General features: G+C 33.2%; 2 protein-coding genes across 2 annotated transcripts; one reads left to right on the top strand and one right to left on the bottom strand.

Annotated features, from left to right (window-relative positions):
* Nucleotides 1-11,448: 11,448 nt before the first annotated feature.
* Nucleotides 11,449-13,435, top strand: unc-119 (unc-119 lipid binding chaperone). The gene is made up of 6 exons (XM_014358863.2): nt 11,449-11,717; nt 11,820-11,881; nt 11,971-12,142; nt 12,239-12,352; nt 12,447-12,746; nt 12,819-13,435. The coding sequence occupies exons 3-6, from the start codon at nt 11,989-11,991 to the stop codon at nt 12,932-12,934; spliced, it is 684 nt and encodes a 227-aa protein (XP_014214349.1). The 5' UTR covers nt 11,449-11,717; nt 11,820-11,881; nt 11,971-11,988; the 3' UTR covers nt 12,935-13,435.
* A 114-nt stretch (nt 13,436-13,549) lies between these two features.
* On the bottom strand, nt 13,550-15,036 carry LOC106643610 (sn-1-specific diacylglycerol lipase ABHD11). Its single transcript, XM_014358819.2, has 4 exons — nt 14,720-15,036; nt 14,481-14,640; nt 14,046-14,411; nt 13,550-13,963 (listed from the first exon to the last, which is right to left on the bottom strand). The coding sequence occupies exons 1-4, from the start codon at nt 14,812-14,814 to the stop codon at nt 13,649-13,651; spliced, it is 936 nt and encodes a 311-aa protein (XP_014214305.2). The 5' UTR covers nt 14,815-15,036; the 3' UTR covers nt 13,550-13,648.
* Nucleotides 15,037-15,048: the final 12 nt, after the last annotated feature.

Raw genomic sequence — 15,048 nt, 5'->3', positions numbered from 1 at the left:
CAGGGCGGTTGGAAGAGTGGCCATGAAACCCCAAATGCTAGAAGCAGATTGTGCTCTAGCTAAACACGTCTCCTGGTATGTCACCAGAGACGTTAGCATTTATTAGATCGGGATAGAGTTCAACGTAAGTCACTTGTCCATTAGAGAACAGCGTTTTCGGATAGCCGGGATACCTAGCTGCACGACCCCCAGCTCGGAAAAGTTCCTATGTAACCCCGGCTGTTTTTTGGGGCGGGTTTTTCTATGGAATTTTCCTTCAGAGCAATTCCAGAGTTTTTTCCTTGCCCCACAGGTTTTCGGGCCTAAGTGAATGCAAAACAGTGATAGGAGGTAGGGATTAGCGGATCCGATGCACCAGGCAGGGATCGCCGGCCTAACCGACGAGGAGTGGTCCCTGAAACATGAGACTTCTCCGGGGATGCTAAATAACCTGGATCCGATGCTTCGGCAGAGGTCGCCGGCTTCACCGGTGAGGAGTGAATGTCCTGAAATATGGAGTCCTCCCCGGGGAAAGGCTACACAGTGGCGAGTAGACCCGATGCAACGTTGGTGCAAAGAGTGTCAGATTAACTGGCAAGGTGTCTCACCGAAGATACTCACACTGTGCCCATGGATTAGGTGTAACATCAGTAAAAGGGTTGGAAAATGGGTGCGGCAATACATCCCTACACATAGGTGGTGAGCGGGTAGCCCCGGCGACTTGGCCTAAGAACTATCGAGGTAAACTGGGTAAAAAAAAAATAAAATAAGGTGTAAGATAAATGAAAAACAAGGAAAGCAGCCATGGACAACCATAGCACATGAATGCGTAAAGAAATGCAATTAAACAGAACATACAGTTACCGGTTTTGCACCAGTGTTACTTTTCGAAGGTAAAACTATCACGATCCTACCGAAAAAACTAAGAGAAGAAAAAACACTAACAGAATTACAAGCAAGGCATACTATTAACATACGTAGTTGAAAAATCTGTTACAGTCGAAGAAGCCTGACATGATTACAATGACCTAAATAGCAGAAACAAGAGATCAAGATTCTCCGATTTCCCTGGACTAGAGGAGGGGGAGACAATATGCAAGATCTTATCAAAGCAACTGATGAACTTCACAGCAAAAGTGCTCCAACGCTTCGAATACTCCTAAAAAGATATTGACACGCCCAAAGAAAAGCAGCTCACCCACCAGGCCTCCTTTTACAACTTCTCGAAAGCTAACCCAATTAAAACAACAACATAAAGACGCCCTTATTTGCCCAAATGGACAATCAAAATTCACGTCCACAACATTTCCCACCTAAAACCTCACTCCTAATACACAGCATCACAGCTCGACTTTAGCTCACAAAAACTCCTCTACAAATGGCAAACTTCTGCGGTATCACTGCCAATGACGTCTTATTACCCATAGAGAATAACGTCGATTTTTTATCTCCAAACACAAACCTTATCCAAGTATCCATTATCGAGGGGCACTTAAAATAAATTTAAAATAATTAAAATTAAAATAAATAAATTGTTTGTAATAACATTCTTATTATTATAAATTAAAATAATGATAAAAGTATATAGAAGAGGTTAGGGGTAATGGGCACTGCATGCATACCACCTTGCATGAGCGTATGCAACATCCCTGGTATACACACAATCCATGCAGTCTGATAGCATGACATGCACTTTCCACACCATGCTTGCAGTGTGCGCTCAGAAATTACGACAGGTGGACATCACGGTGCTTTCACGTGTGTTCCAGGCCGTGCTCCACAGTCGCGGTCGTGCTATCACAATGCTATCGGGGTGAGTATATATACTTTATAGAATAAGTATTGGGTCATGGACAAAATTTTCACAGACAGAATTTCCGCCAATATTTCCAAGTACAAAATACCGTTATCAGTCGATAAATGTATCAAGCTAACTATACTCGAGAAGTCATAAATTTTAATGCTGAACTTTTTAGATGTTTACAAAACAAAATGAAAGCTTTTTTAATTTTTTCTTTTTAGTTCCTTAGCTAGATCGTTTGGTATAAGAATTATAAAGAAAATGGAGGTATGCATTTATTTTTTAAATCATGGTATTAAAATAAGAGCAGCAAATGAGATATCATGGTATTTGCAATACTGTATCATATCATATGATGTTTGAAAAAAACTGTCATTTTCTAAAGTATTTAATTTAAATAATATTTAGTTTATTGAACATTAAAACTATATAGCATATGATATTTTACGCAAAAAGTCCCATGTACATTAGTGTACACACATGTTTATCCGTTGTTATGACAAACAACTTGAAAAAAATAATTTAAAATTCTTAATGTTTAAGTTAAAAAATCTCAACTAGGGCGTGAAAGTATCGCATCTATCAATTCGTATTTATCAATTTTTGTTTAATGACCCATATACATTTGCATAGACAGACACACAGACACATATTGATTTATTTGTTTAATTATTTATAAATCTAATACTTCATAGGCTCGATGGATTAGACAAATACTTTGCTTATGAAAATGTTCATATAACTATGCAGCGAGCCCAACATAAAGTGAAACATACATCTATTTGCAAGCGCTACGATTCAATTAAAGAATTCGGCAAGCAGATGCAGGAAAATCCATCGCTCTTAAAGTTTATTGATAAAAAAGGCAATAAAACTTCCCTCTCTGCAGAGTTGTTAAACTCTTCATCTCATGGATACCACGTTATTCTCTATGACAAGGATTTTTTGAATAAGTTTAATGAAGAAAATAGTATATTTGTAGACGCTACATTTAAGACGAGTCCAAATATTAATGGAGTGCACCAAATTTTAACCATTATGAGCAAGAAATATAATTCGGTAAAGAAGCTATTTTTTATCACCATATTTTATTATGTTAATTCTTGAGGTGAATTATTACCTTTATGAAAGTTGAGCAGCTATTGCACCTAAATTAAAATTCATGGTAAAGTATTACTCAACGGATCTACTATTTGAATTTCAAAGCATGTTGCCGACCAAAGTCGAAAAAATGCATTCAAATTTTAAATTCTAGAGTTAGTCTTATAAGGCATTTTTATTATTTCACCCAAATTTTTAGCTTTTTTTGGCTAAAAGTCGAGCCATATGTTACAAAAAAACTAGGAGCAGGTTGTTTGATTAATCTTTTTTCTAAGAAAGTCCGAAACTCGGGGCTAACCTCAGTACGTAAACAAGCGGATTCGTATCTATGTAGGTATATATATTGAGCCTGCTACTCAATATTTTCAAGTGTGATAGTCTATAATGTCACACAAATGGATAGGACAAGCATGATGAGCCACCTTAAATCTATATAATTATCTATGGACGCGTTCGCAAATCGTATGTATATATTTGTATTGAAAGATTTACGTTGAAAAAAAAATTCTGTTAGAAAAGATTTATTGCTCTCACAGGGCAGAGCAATCTTCCAATCATATTTTATTTTAAAATTTCTGTTACCTCACCCAAAAATGGCTCTTCTCTCTTTACTACCGAAAATGCATTATTGTTCAATTATTCAACATAAGAATCTGTTGAAAAAATTACCGAATGGGTTTAAAGTTGTCTAGTTTCACATTATAAATAAATATTATTAATACTCTTTTTTTCATAATGTTGAATATTAAGTTAACATAGTAATTTATAATAAAAAAAAAATTAAATCTTCAGCTCCAATAGAACCGGAATTATGAATTTTTGAAAATTAGTCTTCAAGTTAAAAACTCGCTTTCATCGAATTTTCGACCGCTTATATTATCTAAAATACGTAAAAAAAAAAAAACCTCGAACTTTTATGTTTTTTGCTAAAAGTAGAGTCTGGAAAAAAAAATTCAGCCAATTCTGAGATGTGTTGTTCAAAAAGTGCTCGGTTTTTAAAAGAATGACCCATTTACGTACATCAGCGTTGGTATTCTGATACCGTCTGTCATTTATAACCATGAAGCCAATTTTTACGTCTTTCTCGGCAAATATCTTTGGAAAGTGCCCCATTACAGGCTTGCTAACATAGAGAAAGAAACTTAGTAGGTTAAAAAATATGACCATACATTTATAAAGCGCAAAAATGTAGTATATATATCGTTCGATTTTTGGAAAAATCACGCATTCTGACTAAGGACATCATGAGCCTTGTGAAAAATAATTAGATTTATAATATCAAAAAACATTGAAAAATGCCAAGTTAAAAAAAAAATTAAAAAATAATCACACAATGCCTAATAGCATCCGTGTAACAACGATATCCTCACACATAAAAAAAAAAAAAAAAAAATTTTAATCATCAATCATAATTAAATAATTTATATACATTATTTATGTTTTGAATGTATACCATTTCTCTTGCACTCACGCATTAACAAATGTTATAATTGGTTGGAAAAAAGCTCTAAGCCATTCGAAACTTGTTGATGCTGTTTTTAACCATTCATAACTAGATCGGTAGTAGAAGTTGTAAGCAAATAAAAAATTGACAAAACTCATAACTTATCATTTTTACAGTTTTAAGTGTTAAATTGCATAGATACATTCAATTCCTAAATCTTTTTAATATTCGTAATTAATTTTTAATTATTAATAAGTTTTTAACTCTTTAATGTTTAAACTGCCAAGTAATATATTATTATAAATAAGTTTTAACCTACCAATCATGTCCAGTGTAATAAATATTGTAAAAAAAAATCGATTACGTCTTATATAATTTTAAAATTTTTTAATTCCTGATCACTATTTTTCATGAATTTTACATATATGCAAGTTAAACTATTGAAATTTAGCATATTTTTATTTTAGGCTGTAATACGAAAAGCTAACTCAAAAAAATATAGGATATATTTGAGACAAAATAATAAGGAGAACAATAATATTGGCTATGAAATTATGAAGAAAATTTTGTTAATACCACTTTTTCCAGCTGATAAAGCTGAAAAAGCATTTAAAATAATAAGAAAACTTTTAAAAAAAAGTTTTAAAAATGATCAGAAGAAATTAGCCAAATGGAAAAGATTTTGAGATGTTTACTTTCGAAATGAATGGATGGTTAAAGTTACTCCGGAAGTATTTAGCATATTTAATATGGTAGATAGAACCAATAATAAACTTGAATCCTATCACAAGATTTTGAATTCGAAGTTGAGAACCAAACCAAGTACAGATATATTCATAGGTGAGTATGTGTCTACAAGATAGTTCTATTGATATAATTATCGTTCAGATATAAATAAAACAAACAAACAAGTAAATTTTAACTGGAAAATAATTTAGTGTATACAAGTGTTTAAGGACAGTCCGGAAAAAATTTAAGTTCTTTCCTTGTCGACTGTCTGTCAATCCTTTCGTTCCTAAAAAAATTAGTAGGATAAATTATTTATTGTAAGTGCAATAAGTTATCCATAGAACGGTATGGTTAAACGAGTAAAACTATTGTGAACTAATCGGAAATATTAAAGCGATATGTGGTGATATTTGTATAATCAACTTTTATCAATGCAATTAATTGACGAAAGAAGAAGTATCATGCATTTTTTTTTTTAAATAAATATGAGGCCTGACTTAAGTGAGATTAATCATGACTTCGAAATAAAAGACAACTATTCGTCGTTCGTTTAACATCTGATTATAAACCTTTCTCATCTAACTTTAAATCAATCTTAACAAGTCTGAGTCAGAATTAACCTCCGAGTTGCGTCAGAAACCCACCACTGTCCAGTGCAGCGGTGCTTTATACCAAATGGATCCAATATGTATCCAAAACTGAGAACACAATCATCCATTTCCTTTAACATCTTTCTATTCGATGTTACTATAAACACATATATAGATGTAACGGGTATATGCGTTTCACGTATTCATGTGATGTCATCATCCAGTACTTTATACCAAATGGACCCATTATGGATCCAAAATTGCGAACACAACCATCCATTTCCTTTAACATCTTTCTATTCGATGTCAGTGTAAGCACATGTATATATATATATAAAAACACATGGTATTAGCCACGATGTAAAAATACAAGGTGCGGCCCGCGCGGCGTTGCGCATCCATTTTGATTGATCAATGCTTCCACCATGATGTAAGAATATAAGGTGTGGCGTTCCAAAGTCTCATTTTCGTGCCGTTCTGCGCCTTTCAACACGACGCCATATTGGAGGGAGATGTGACTACTACAGCGGCGAAGAGCCTGTACAATGAAACGAAGCCGCTAAAGTTGAAACTAAAACTTATCCCATGCACGCATCTCACCTCGAATTGAGATATATATATTTATATATTTGTACATATATACGTAAACTGATCATCGTTTACCTGTTTGTTCAGTTTTTTATGTGCAAATATTGCCAAATTGGGTGTTTGGTCACTGAAACAACTGGATTGAAAATATTGAAATAAAAAATATATATTGTTTCAGGAGTTTCTTGATGTTAATACGCTTTATATTTTAAAAGCTATTGAAATTCGCAGACAGACATGGCGGTGCGAATCAAAATGGATGTGCAACGCCACACATTATATTTCTTACATCATGGCTTCCACCGCGCCGCCATGTCTGTCTGCGGATTTCAAAAGTTTTTAAAATATAAAACATATATTAGCATCAAGAAACTCGTGAAACAATGTATATTTTTTGCTTCAATACTTTCATTCCAGTTATTATAGTGACCAAACACCCAATTCGGCAATATTTGCACATAAAAAACTGAACAAACAGGTAAACGATGATCAGTTTACGTATATATGTACAAATATATAAATATATATATATCTCAATTCGAGGTGAGATGCATGGGATAAGTTTTAGTTTCAACTTAAGCGGCTTCGTTTCATTGTACAGGCTCTTCACCGCTGTAGTATATAGCCACGTCTCCCTCAAATATGGCGTCGCAATGGAAGGCGCAGAACGGCACGAAAATGAGACGTCGGAACGCCGCATCGCGTATTTTTACATCATGGTATTAGCTAGTAGCTACAGCTACATAAAGTTGCGTTCGAAAATTAATCTATTTTGCAATATGTAAATATTTCTTTACCTCAAAACTGATAGAAAATGCTTCTTTCTTTTACTTCTCAAATTAAAAATCATGCGGCCGGTTTTTTCCGGAATATGCTCGAACATTTGAATGGAAGTCGACTTACCTCGCAGCTGGTTTCTATAAGTTGATTCATGTCTATACCACAAAAAAACCTTATAACTTGTCAATGTCAATATTTTTAAACAAGTTTCGAGGGTACAAACGTTGCTTCCCGCGAAAATGAAATAGGGCTAATTTGAAATAAGCGACGGAAATACAGTTACACAAACGTGTTTTGCAAATTTTATTGAAAAATTTTACGTGTTAATAAAAAAAAAGGCAAATTTACTAGTTGATAAAAAAACAGTTCTAAACTTTGATCACGACTCAACAATTACGATTTACTGCCACGTAGAATCACACTGCTAACGAACGTTATACTTAAGCTGATGAAAACTGAATGCTATAACTTTCTTCACAACTTCACGCGATATACTATTATATTATGTGTGCTTGTGCTTACTCTGACAATGTGTGATAATGACTTGACAACAAATAGATGGACGACAAGTGTACAAGTTGTCGTTCATCTATTTGTACACTTGTCGTCCATCTATTTGCTGTCACATCATTAAAGCTTATCCTGATAATGTGTTGATAATGATGTGACAACAAATAGCTGGATTTGTTACACAACGCTCGACTACCATATTAGTGGCGGTAAAGACGAAAAGTATATGTATCCAATACCTTTAGTATTTTAGTATACAACGTGATATTTGCGCACACTACTGAATAATATTTTTTTAGTAAAAAAAAATAAAATGCATTCAATCATAGCTTTTCTTCAACATTTTTCCAGTTAGATATTTCCAATGCATTACTTTATTAAATATGTTTTATTGTTTTTAAATACTTCACTAGCGAGGGCGGCGAGAGCGGCGAGCGTTATACCAAGTGCAAAAGAGATAGCGGTATGTTGAGCTGTCCGTCTATCTATTTGTTGTCAAATCATTATCACACAGGGGAAGACAATCACACGTGGTATAATGTACTACGTGCATCATGCGTGTGATGAGGTGTTTTCCGCAATCGTTACCAGAGCAAGTAATTTTCGGTAAGTTGCGCTCTACATTACTGTCAGATCGGAAAGTCAACTATATATACCTTTAATTCACTGGCGCTCTGTAGCTCTGTTGTACGAGTACGAGTAAGAGGGTGGCTCTATTATATATATATATATTATATTACACGAATATTACACGAACAAGACAATAGGGTAGTTTTGATACCTACGCTGTATAATAATTTTAGTAATAAATCAGAACTTATATAGTAAAACAATTATAAAAACACTATATATTCGTAAAAAAAAAGATAAAAAATAGGGTTAACAATACTTTTCGCTCATGGATTCGACGATACACCTTCAATTCAGTAAAAGTTAAGTACTAGATTTGAGTGTAAAGCAAGCTAAAAAAACGTTTCCATGTCACTTAAGGGCAGAGGAACCGAAGACGTACGGTGTTAATAAGTTTTATATCAAACAAACCACTTATATATTGGTTTCACAATAAATAGCTTAAAACTCGACTTTATGTACTATTTCTGTGTAAGGTTCAATGTAATGTAACTTCATGAAGCTTTCTATAAGAACTATTCAAATAAATAAAAACTGACACTAAATTTTCAAATTCTGAGCAGTATCTTAGCGTTGTGGACGTTCGCAACGATTAAGTGGACTATCTAGAGAGTTAATCTGATCGAATAAAATATTTACAAAGGGTCGACAATATCGCAAAAATTTTTTTTATATTCGTGATCCCAAATAAAGGCTTATTTCGCTGTATCTCCATTATTTACGGAGATACGGGCATTTTAAGTTTTGTTCATTTTTGAGCTTAAAATTTAAAGTTTTAAATGATCCTTTGGTCTTGGGATGGCTCGTAGGTATCTGTGAGAGTGTCTACGTATGTTGTCCAGTCGTCAAATTCATTTTTAATACGAGTGAAAATGCCTAGATCAAGCATTTCAAAAAAAAAAATTTTATTCATTTTCGTGATCTCAAATAAAGGCTTATTTCGCTGTATGTCCATTGTTCACGGAGATACGGGCACATTAAGTTTTGGCTCTATTTCAAGCCAAAAATTTTGATTTGCAAATGATCCTATGGTCTTGGGATGACTCGTAGGTATCCGTAAGTGTGTCTGCGTATGTTATTTAGTCGTCAAATTCATTTTTAATACGAGTGAAAATGCCTAGCACGAGCATTTCAAAAAAAAAAATTTTTTTCATTTTCGTGATCTCAAATAAAGGCTTATTTCGCTGTATCTCTATTATTTACGGAGATACGGGCATTTTAAGTTTTGTTCATTTTTGAGCTTAAAATTTAAAGTTTTAAATGATCCTATGGTCTTGGGATGGTTCGTAGGTATCTGTGAGAGTGTCTACGTATGTTGTCCAGTCGTCAAATGCATTTTTAATACGAGTGAAAATGCCTAGCACGAGCATTTCCAAAAAAAAAATTTTTTTATAATTCGTGATCTCAAATAAAGGCTTATTTCGCTGTATGTCCATTGTTCACGGAGATACGGGCACATTAAGTTTTGGCTCTATTTCAAGCTAAAAATTTTGATTTGTAAATGATCCTATGGTCTTGGGATGACTCGTAGGTATCCGTAAGTGTGTCTGCGTATGTTATTTAGTCGTCAAGTTCATTTTTAATACGAGTGAAAATGCCTAGATCAAGCATTTCAAAAAAAAAAATTTTATTCATTTTCGTGATCTCAAATAAAGGCTTATTTCGCTGTATGTCCATTGTTCACGGAGATACGGGCACATTAAGTTTTGGCTCTATTTCAAGCCAAAAATTTTGATTTGCAAATGATCCTATGGTCTTGGGATGACTCGTAGGTATCCGTAAGTGTGTCTGCGTATGTTATTTAGTCGTCAAATTCATTTTTAATACGAGTGAAAATGCCTAGCACGAGCATTTCAAAAAAAAAAATTTTTTTCATTTTCGTGATCTCAAATAAAGGCTTATTTCGCTGTATCTCTATTATTTACGGAGATACGGGCATTTTAAGTTTTGTTCATTTTTGAGCTTAAAATTTAAAGTTTTAAATGATCCTATGGTCTTGGGATGGTTCGTAGGTATCTGTGAGAGTGTCTACGTATGTTGTCCAGTCGTCAAATGCATTTTTAATACGAGTGAAAATGCCTAGCACGAGCATTTCCAAAAAAAAAATTTTTTTATAATTCGTGATCTCAAATAAAGGCTTATTTCGCTGTATGTCCATTGTTCACGGAGATACGGGCACATTAAGTTTTGGCTCTATTTCAAGCTAAAAATTTTGATTTGTAAATGATCCTATGGTCTTGGGATGACTCGTAGGTATCCATAAGTGTGTCTACGTAGGTACTTCCCCGGGCAAAAAAGCAGTTTTCCAATACCCATTCGAAAAGTCTCCTTTACGAACCTCGTTACGTCCCTCGCCTTTGGCTTGGGCTGCAAACCTCTTGGTTCGCAAACAAAGACTTTTTAAACTCGTAGGAAAACTTCTCTCCCGCACACTGGAAAATATAAAATCTTTGCCGAATACTGGAAAATAGTTTTCCACTTACTTTTTTCATTATCAATGTAGGAAATTTGATGTGCCGCACGAAATATAGTTCGGAAAACACCTATTTTCCGCATACTATTTCAAAAAAACTTGATCGCTCTGGGTCACTTATTAAATGCACTTTTTTATTTATCAACATTATTGTTATGCATTAACATTATTGACTCGAACGCACTGTGGCCCTGAGTCAAAGAACTTTTTTTTCATGAACATTCCGATTTATCAAAAACGAGCAGACTCTGGCGCACTTACTCACTTGATAGCCAATATCGATTTATTAATTTTTATAGAGCATCTCTCATGTGTGCGTTTTTAAAAAACACTAGGTTTCACTGTAGATTTTGCGCCGTTATCCCGCGAGACTGTTCCTGCGATAGCAATCCATATCTCGCACGAAGGGTATAAAACAGCGCGCTACTGCACCCATCCGTTAGCTATTATTTTTATGTTACTCGAATCAAAATTTTTTACGAGTGTTATATCATCACTGTCTTATAATGTTCCTTTTGTGAGTCATTTCCGATGCTAAAATAAGGTTTTTGTTGCGACTTTTATCAAGTATAGTGATAAGTATTTCAAACTTTTAATTTTCACAAACAAAAGATAAAAAAAAATTATTCTCGCACTCAAAGTTACTTTCATTAGATTACTCATTAATTATGAATGCATCAAATTGTGTTTATCTCTAATATCTATTTTCATTGGATTTTTGATATATTTGAATTTCCCGCAAGTTTGCCAGTCACATATATACACATATATGCACCTCTAAATACCTTTCTTGCGCTGTCGTTTCCAAGCAAATGGGCAAGTGTAAACAGTGTACACCAAACAACCGATGACCTACGCCTCTTTCCATTTTCAAAACTTATAACAAGCGTACAATCATACATCAATGCATTTTACATTACTTAGCTCAGAGAGAAAACAATACTGATAGTATAGATGAAATCGTAGGGGAAATGAAATGAGTTTTGCAACAATCGTTTCAATGGAATTTGTTATCGAAAGGTGTGTACTCGTGCGCCAATGGAACTAATCAATTATAAGTACGTGATGATGCATCTCGTCGTGAAATGAGAGGTAGAGATTGTTGTACCTACTGATAATTGTAAAATTTTGTTTTAATCGTACTTATATATTGTTATGTCGTAAAATATGATACGATTCGTGTACTGTTTTCAGTAATTGGTTGAACGAGCGATGAGGTGACAGCGAGTAGCGACATCAAATATTTATGGAAAAAAGTAAGCCTCGCACATTGCAATAATATACTATTCTCAGTTATTGACTGCTGTGTTAATTTTTTTTTTTTTTTTTTTTTTCATGCTCGCAGATTATTTTTTTGACAATCATGAGTTTAACTGACGAAAAATTAATCAACGAAAGCGATTTGTTGTCGAATAAAGACGTTCTAGAAGAAGAAAAAGAGAATGACAGTGGAAACGTCAAGGATGCACAGCATATAACACCTGAAATGGTGCTACGCCTACCTGCCATCACTGAAAGTTTGTTGATTAATAATTTACAGCACCATTTATTCAATACTATTTTTCTTTTTCAATCAAACTTCTGATCTTTAAATTTTTGTTTTGTTTTTGCAGATTATCTTTGCACACCAGAGGCTAATACATACGACATTGACTTTACTAGATTTCAAATACGTGACTTGGAAACAGGAACAATTCTTTTTGAAATTTCGAAACCACCAGCAACTGGTAGTTCAAACTTTTTTGCTAAGAGTTTTTTTATTGTAAAAGTAAGTATTTTTGACTATTGCTATTATTTTTATTTTGTTTTGTTCATTTATAGAGGAGGAACTTGATTATAAACCAGCAGCAACTCCTTCAGATGACGGTCGAAATGACTCTAATGCAGGAAGATTTGTGCGTTATCAATTCACGCCTCAATTCTTGAAGTTAAAAACTGTAGGAGCAACAGTGGAATTCATGGTTGGATCACGGTCAGCGAAAAATTTCCGAATGATAGAAAGACACTTTTTCAGAGATAAATTATTAAAAACCTTTGACTTTGAATTTGGTTTTTGTATACCCAACAGTAAAAATACGTGTGAGCACATTTACGAATTTCCTACACTTGCTCCAGAACTAGGTAAATTTTGTAAATCGAAAGTAAATAAATAAAACAATTTATGCAATCGTACTATTCAAATTAAATTTTCAGTGGCTGAAATGATAGCTAATCCGTTTGAAACGAGATCTGACTCTTTTTATTTTGTGGATGATCAACTTGTGATGCACAATAAGGCTGACTATGCATATGATGGAGGCTTGGAGTAAAAAAATTAAGATTCCTTTCAACAATTATAAGAACAGTCTTTAGTAAAACTACGGACTACACAATCATATTTATATAATCCAATCACATCACTGGGATGATTTAAAAAATTATCCAAACCATTAAAATTCATGCTTTTATAGATTTATCGAAAATTTTTTTCTTTAGTTCGTGTGTATCTAAATTTTTCGGCTACACTAATTGGAAAAGTTACAACGCGTAAGAATGGACAAAATTTTGAAATTTTTAAAAATTTATAAAATCTAGGCAAAGAAAAAGATTTCATTGCTAAAGACTTTTCTTTAAATTTTATAGGACCAAAATATTTTTTTCTAGCTGTAATTTGCTTGTGTAAATTTATTTACATGTACATATTATATACATTCGTATATTTAGTATACATCAATTATTTTTATCACGTGTAGTACTATCATCTTTTATTGTATGTAATTTTTCTTAATTATTTACATTTTTGATAGCACATTTTAGGAAAATGTGTTTTCCTTTCAATTTGCACAAATCAACTTTTAAATTTATTTTTTAATCACTTTTTTTTTAATAAATCTTGTTTGTATGTATAATAAATAATGTACAAGAATTAAATTTGCGTTTTCTATTTCAAAAGAAAAAGAATCATAATTTTAGACCATAAAAGATTTGTCTATCTTATCACTAATGAACACATAAGTACAGGTATTTTCTCTGTAAATTTCTTATTAATGGTTTTCATTAATAAAAGTAGTCACGCAATCAATAAATTCCGTTGGTTTATCTGAATGTATCCAATGCCCTGCATCAGCTATGTAATGAAATTTTGCCGATGGAAATAGTTTTTTAACGTGCGGATGATCATTTTCGGTGATGTAGTCGCTTTTGGATCCACCAACAAAAAGTGTTGGACCATTAAAAGTTCTATCTTTTTCATTTTGGAAAACTGCAATTCTCGTTGAAAAATTTTCTTCTAAGACTGGAAGATTTATACGCCATTTATACTTTCCTGGCTCTGCTTCAATAAGATTTGTTAATAAAAACTAAAAACATTAGTATTTTTAGGTTTCATGAGTAGTTTTCACATCGCTGAAGAGAAAAAAAAAAAAAAAAGGAACTACATACTTGTCGTACGGGATTGGACTTTATTGATACAGACAACTGTTCATCTGCTAATTTTCTGGCTTTTGACAATGTAGGTGAACCATCAAGAGATACTGAACGCATAGCTTCAAACAACTTGGTCATCAACAGAAGACTAGGGCTAGTTTTTGTTGGACAAAAATCAACAACAATGAGCTTGTCAATTAAATCCGGATAACTTAGTGCAGTATACATAACGGTTCCTCCGCCCATGCTGTGGCCCATCAGTATGACTTTTTTTATGTTCAAATCTTTCAAAAGCAGTTTCACGTCTTCAGTCATGTGATAATAAGACATTTGAGGAGTATGGGGTGAATCTCCATGGTTCCTAGCATCTATTGTAATAACCTGTGTTAATATACAATGTTTAAATTACTGAAAAAATGTATTTAAAAACACAATTAATTTTTTCCCCACTTTTCTCTTTGTTTTTTGGTGTATTGTTTTTGACAGACTATTCCAATTACTCTTGGAACCAAACAGTCCATGATGTATTAAAATAGGAGATTTTGGAGAACCGTCTGAAACCTCTTTTGTTGATTCGTATGAAGCATATGCTAATTTTACGGGTGTTTGACTAACCATTGTTATGAAAAATATTAACGATTTATAAAATTATTGTCGCATAATAAAATTTATAACTTTTGAGTACTTACTGTGAACGGCTACTTGACACTCCTCTGTTTTTTAAAATAATATTTAACCTGCTAGGCAATGAATAAAGTGATGCAGAGCAATTTTTTATAATCATTTTTTTACCAGCAGCTTATTAAAATAGAAAAGAAGGGTGAAGGTAACAAATTCCCAATATTGTAAGTGTATATGCGCACTAAAATTTTGACAACATTGGTCTATTATTTTATGTACTTATTTTGAAATGCTATAATCAAAAGCCGCAAAATTTTGGTATGACAACTCTGCACGAAAAAAAAAAAATTTTATCAGAACTTGTAGCAGACGATTCATTTCCCTATACATGACACAT

This window comes from Copidosoma floridanum, unplaced genomic scaffold, assembly GCF_036245765.1.
Source record: "Copidosoma floridanum isolate Cflo_tuat_1 unplaced genomic scaffold, Cflo_Japanese_pri ptg000019l, whole genome shotgun sequence".
Classification (NCBI taxonomy): Eukaryota; Metazoa; Arthropoda; class Insecta; order Hymenoptera; family Encyrtidae; genus Copidosoma; species Copidosoma floridanum.
Note: the sequence above shows the minus strand (reverse complement) of the source record. Positions and strands in the feature narration are given on the sequence as shown.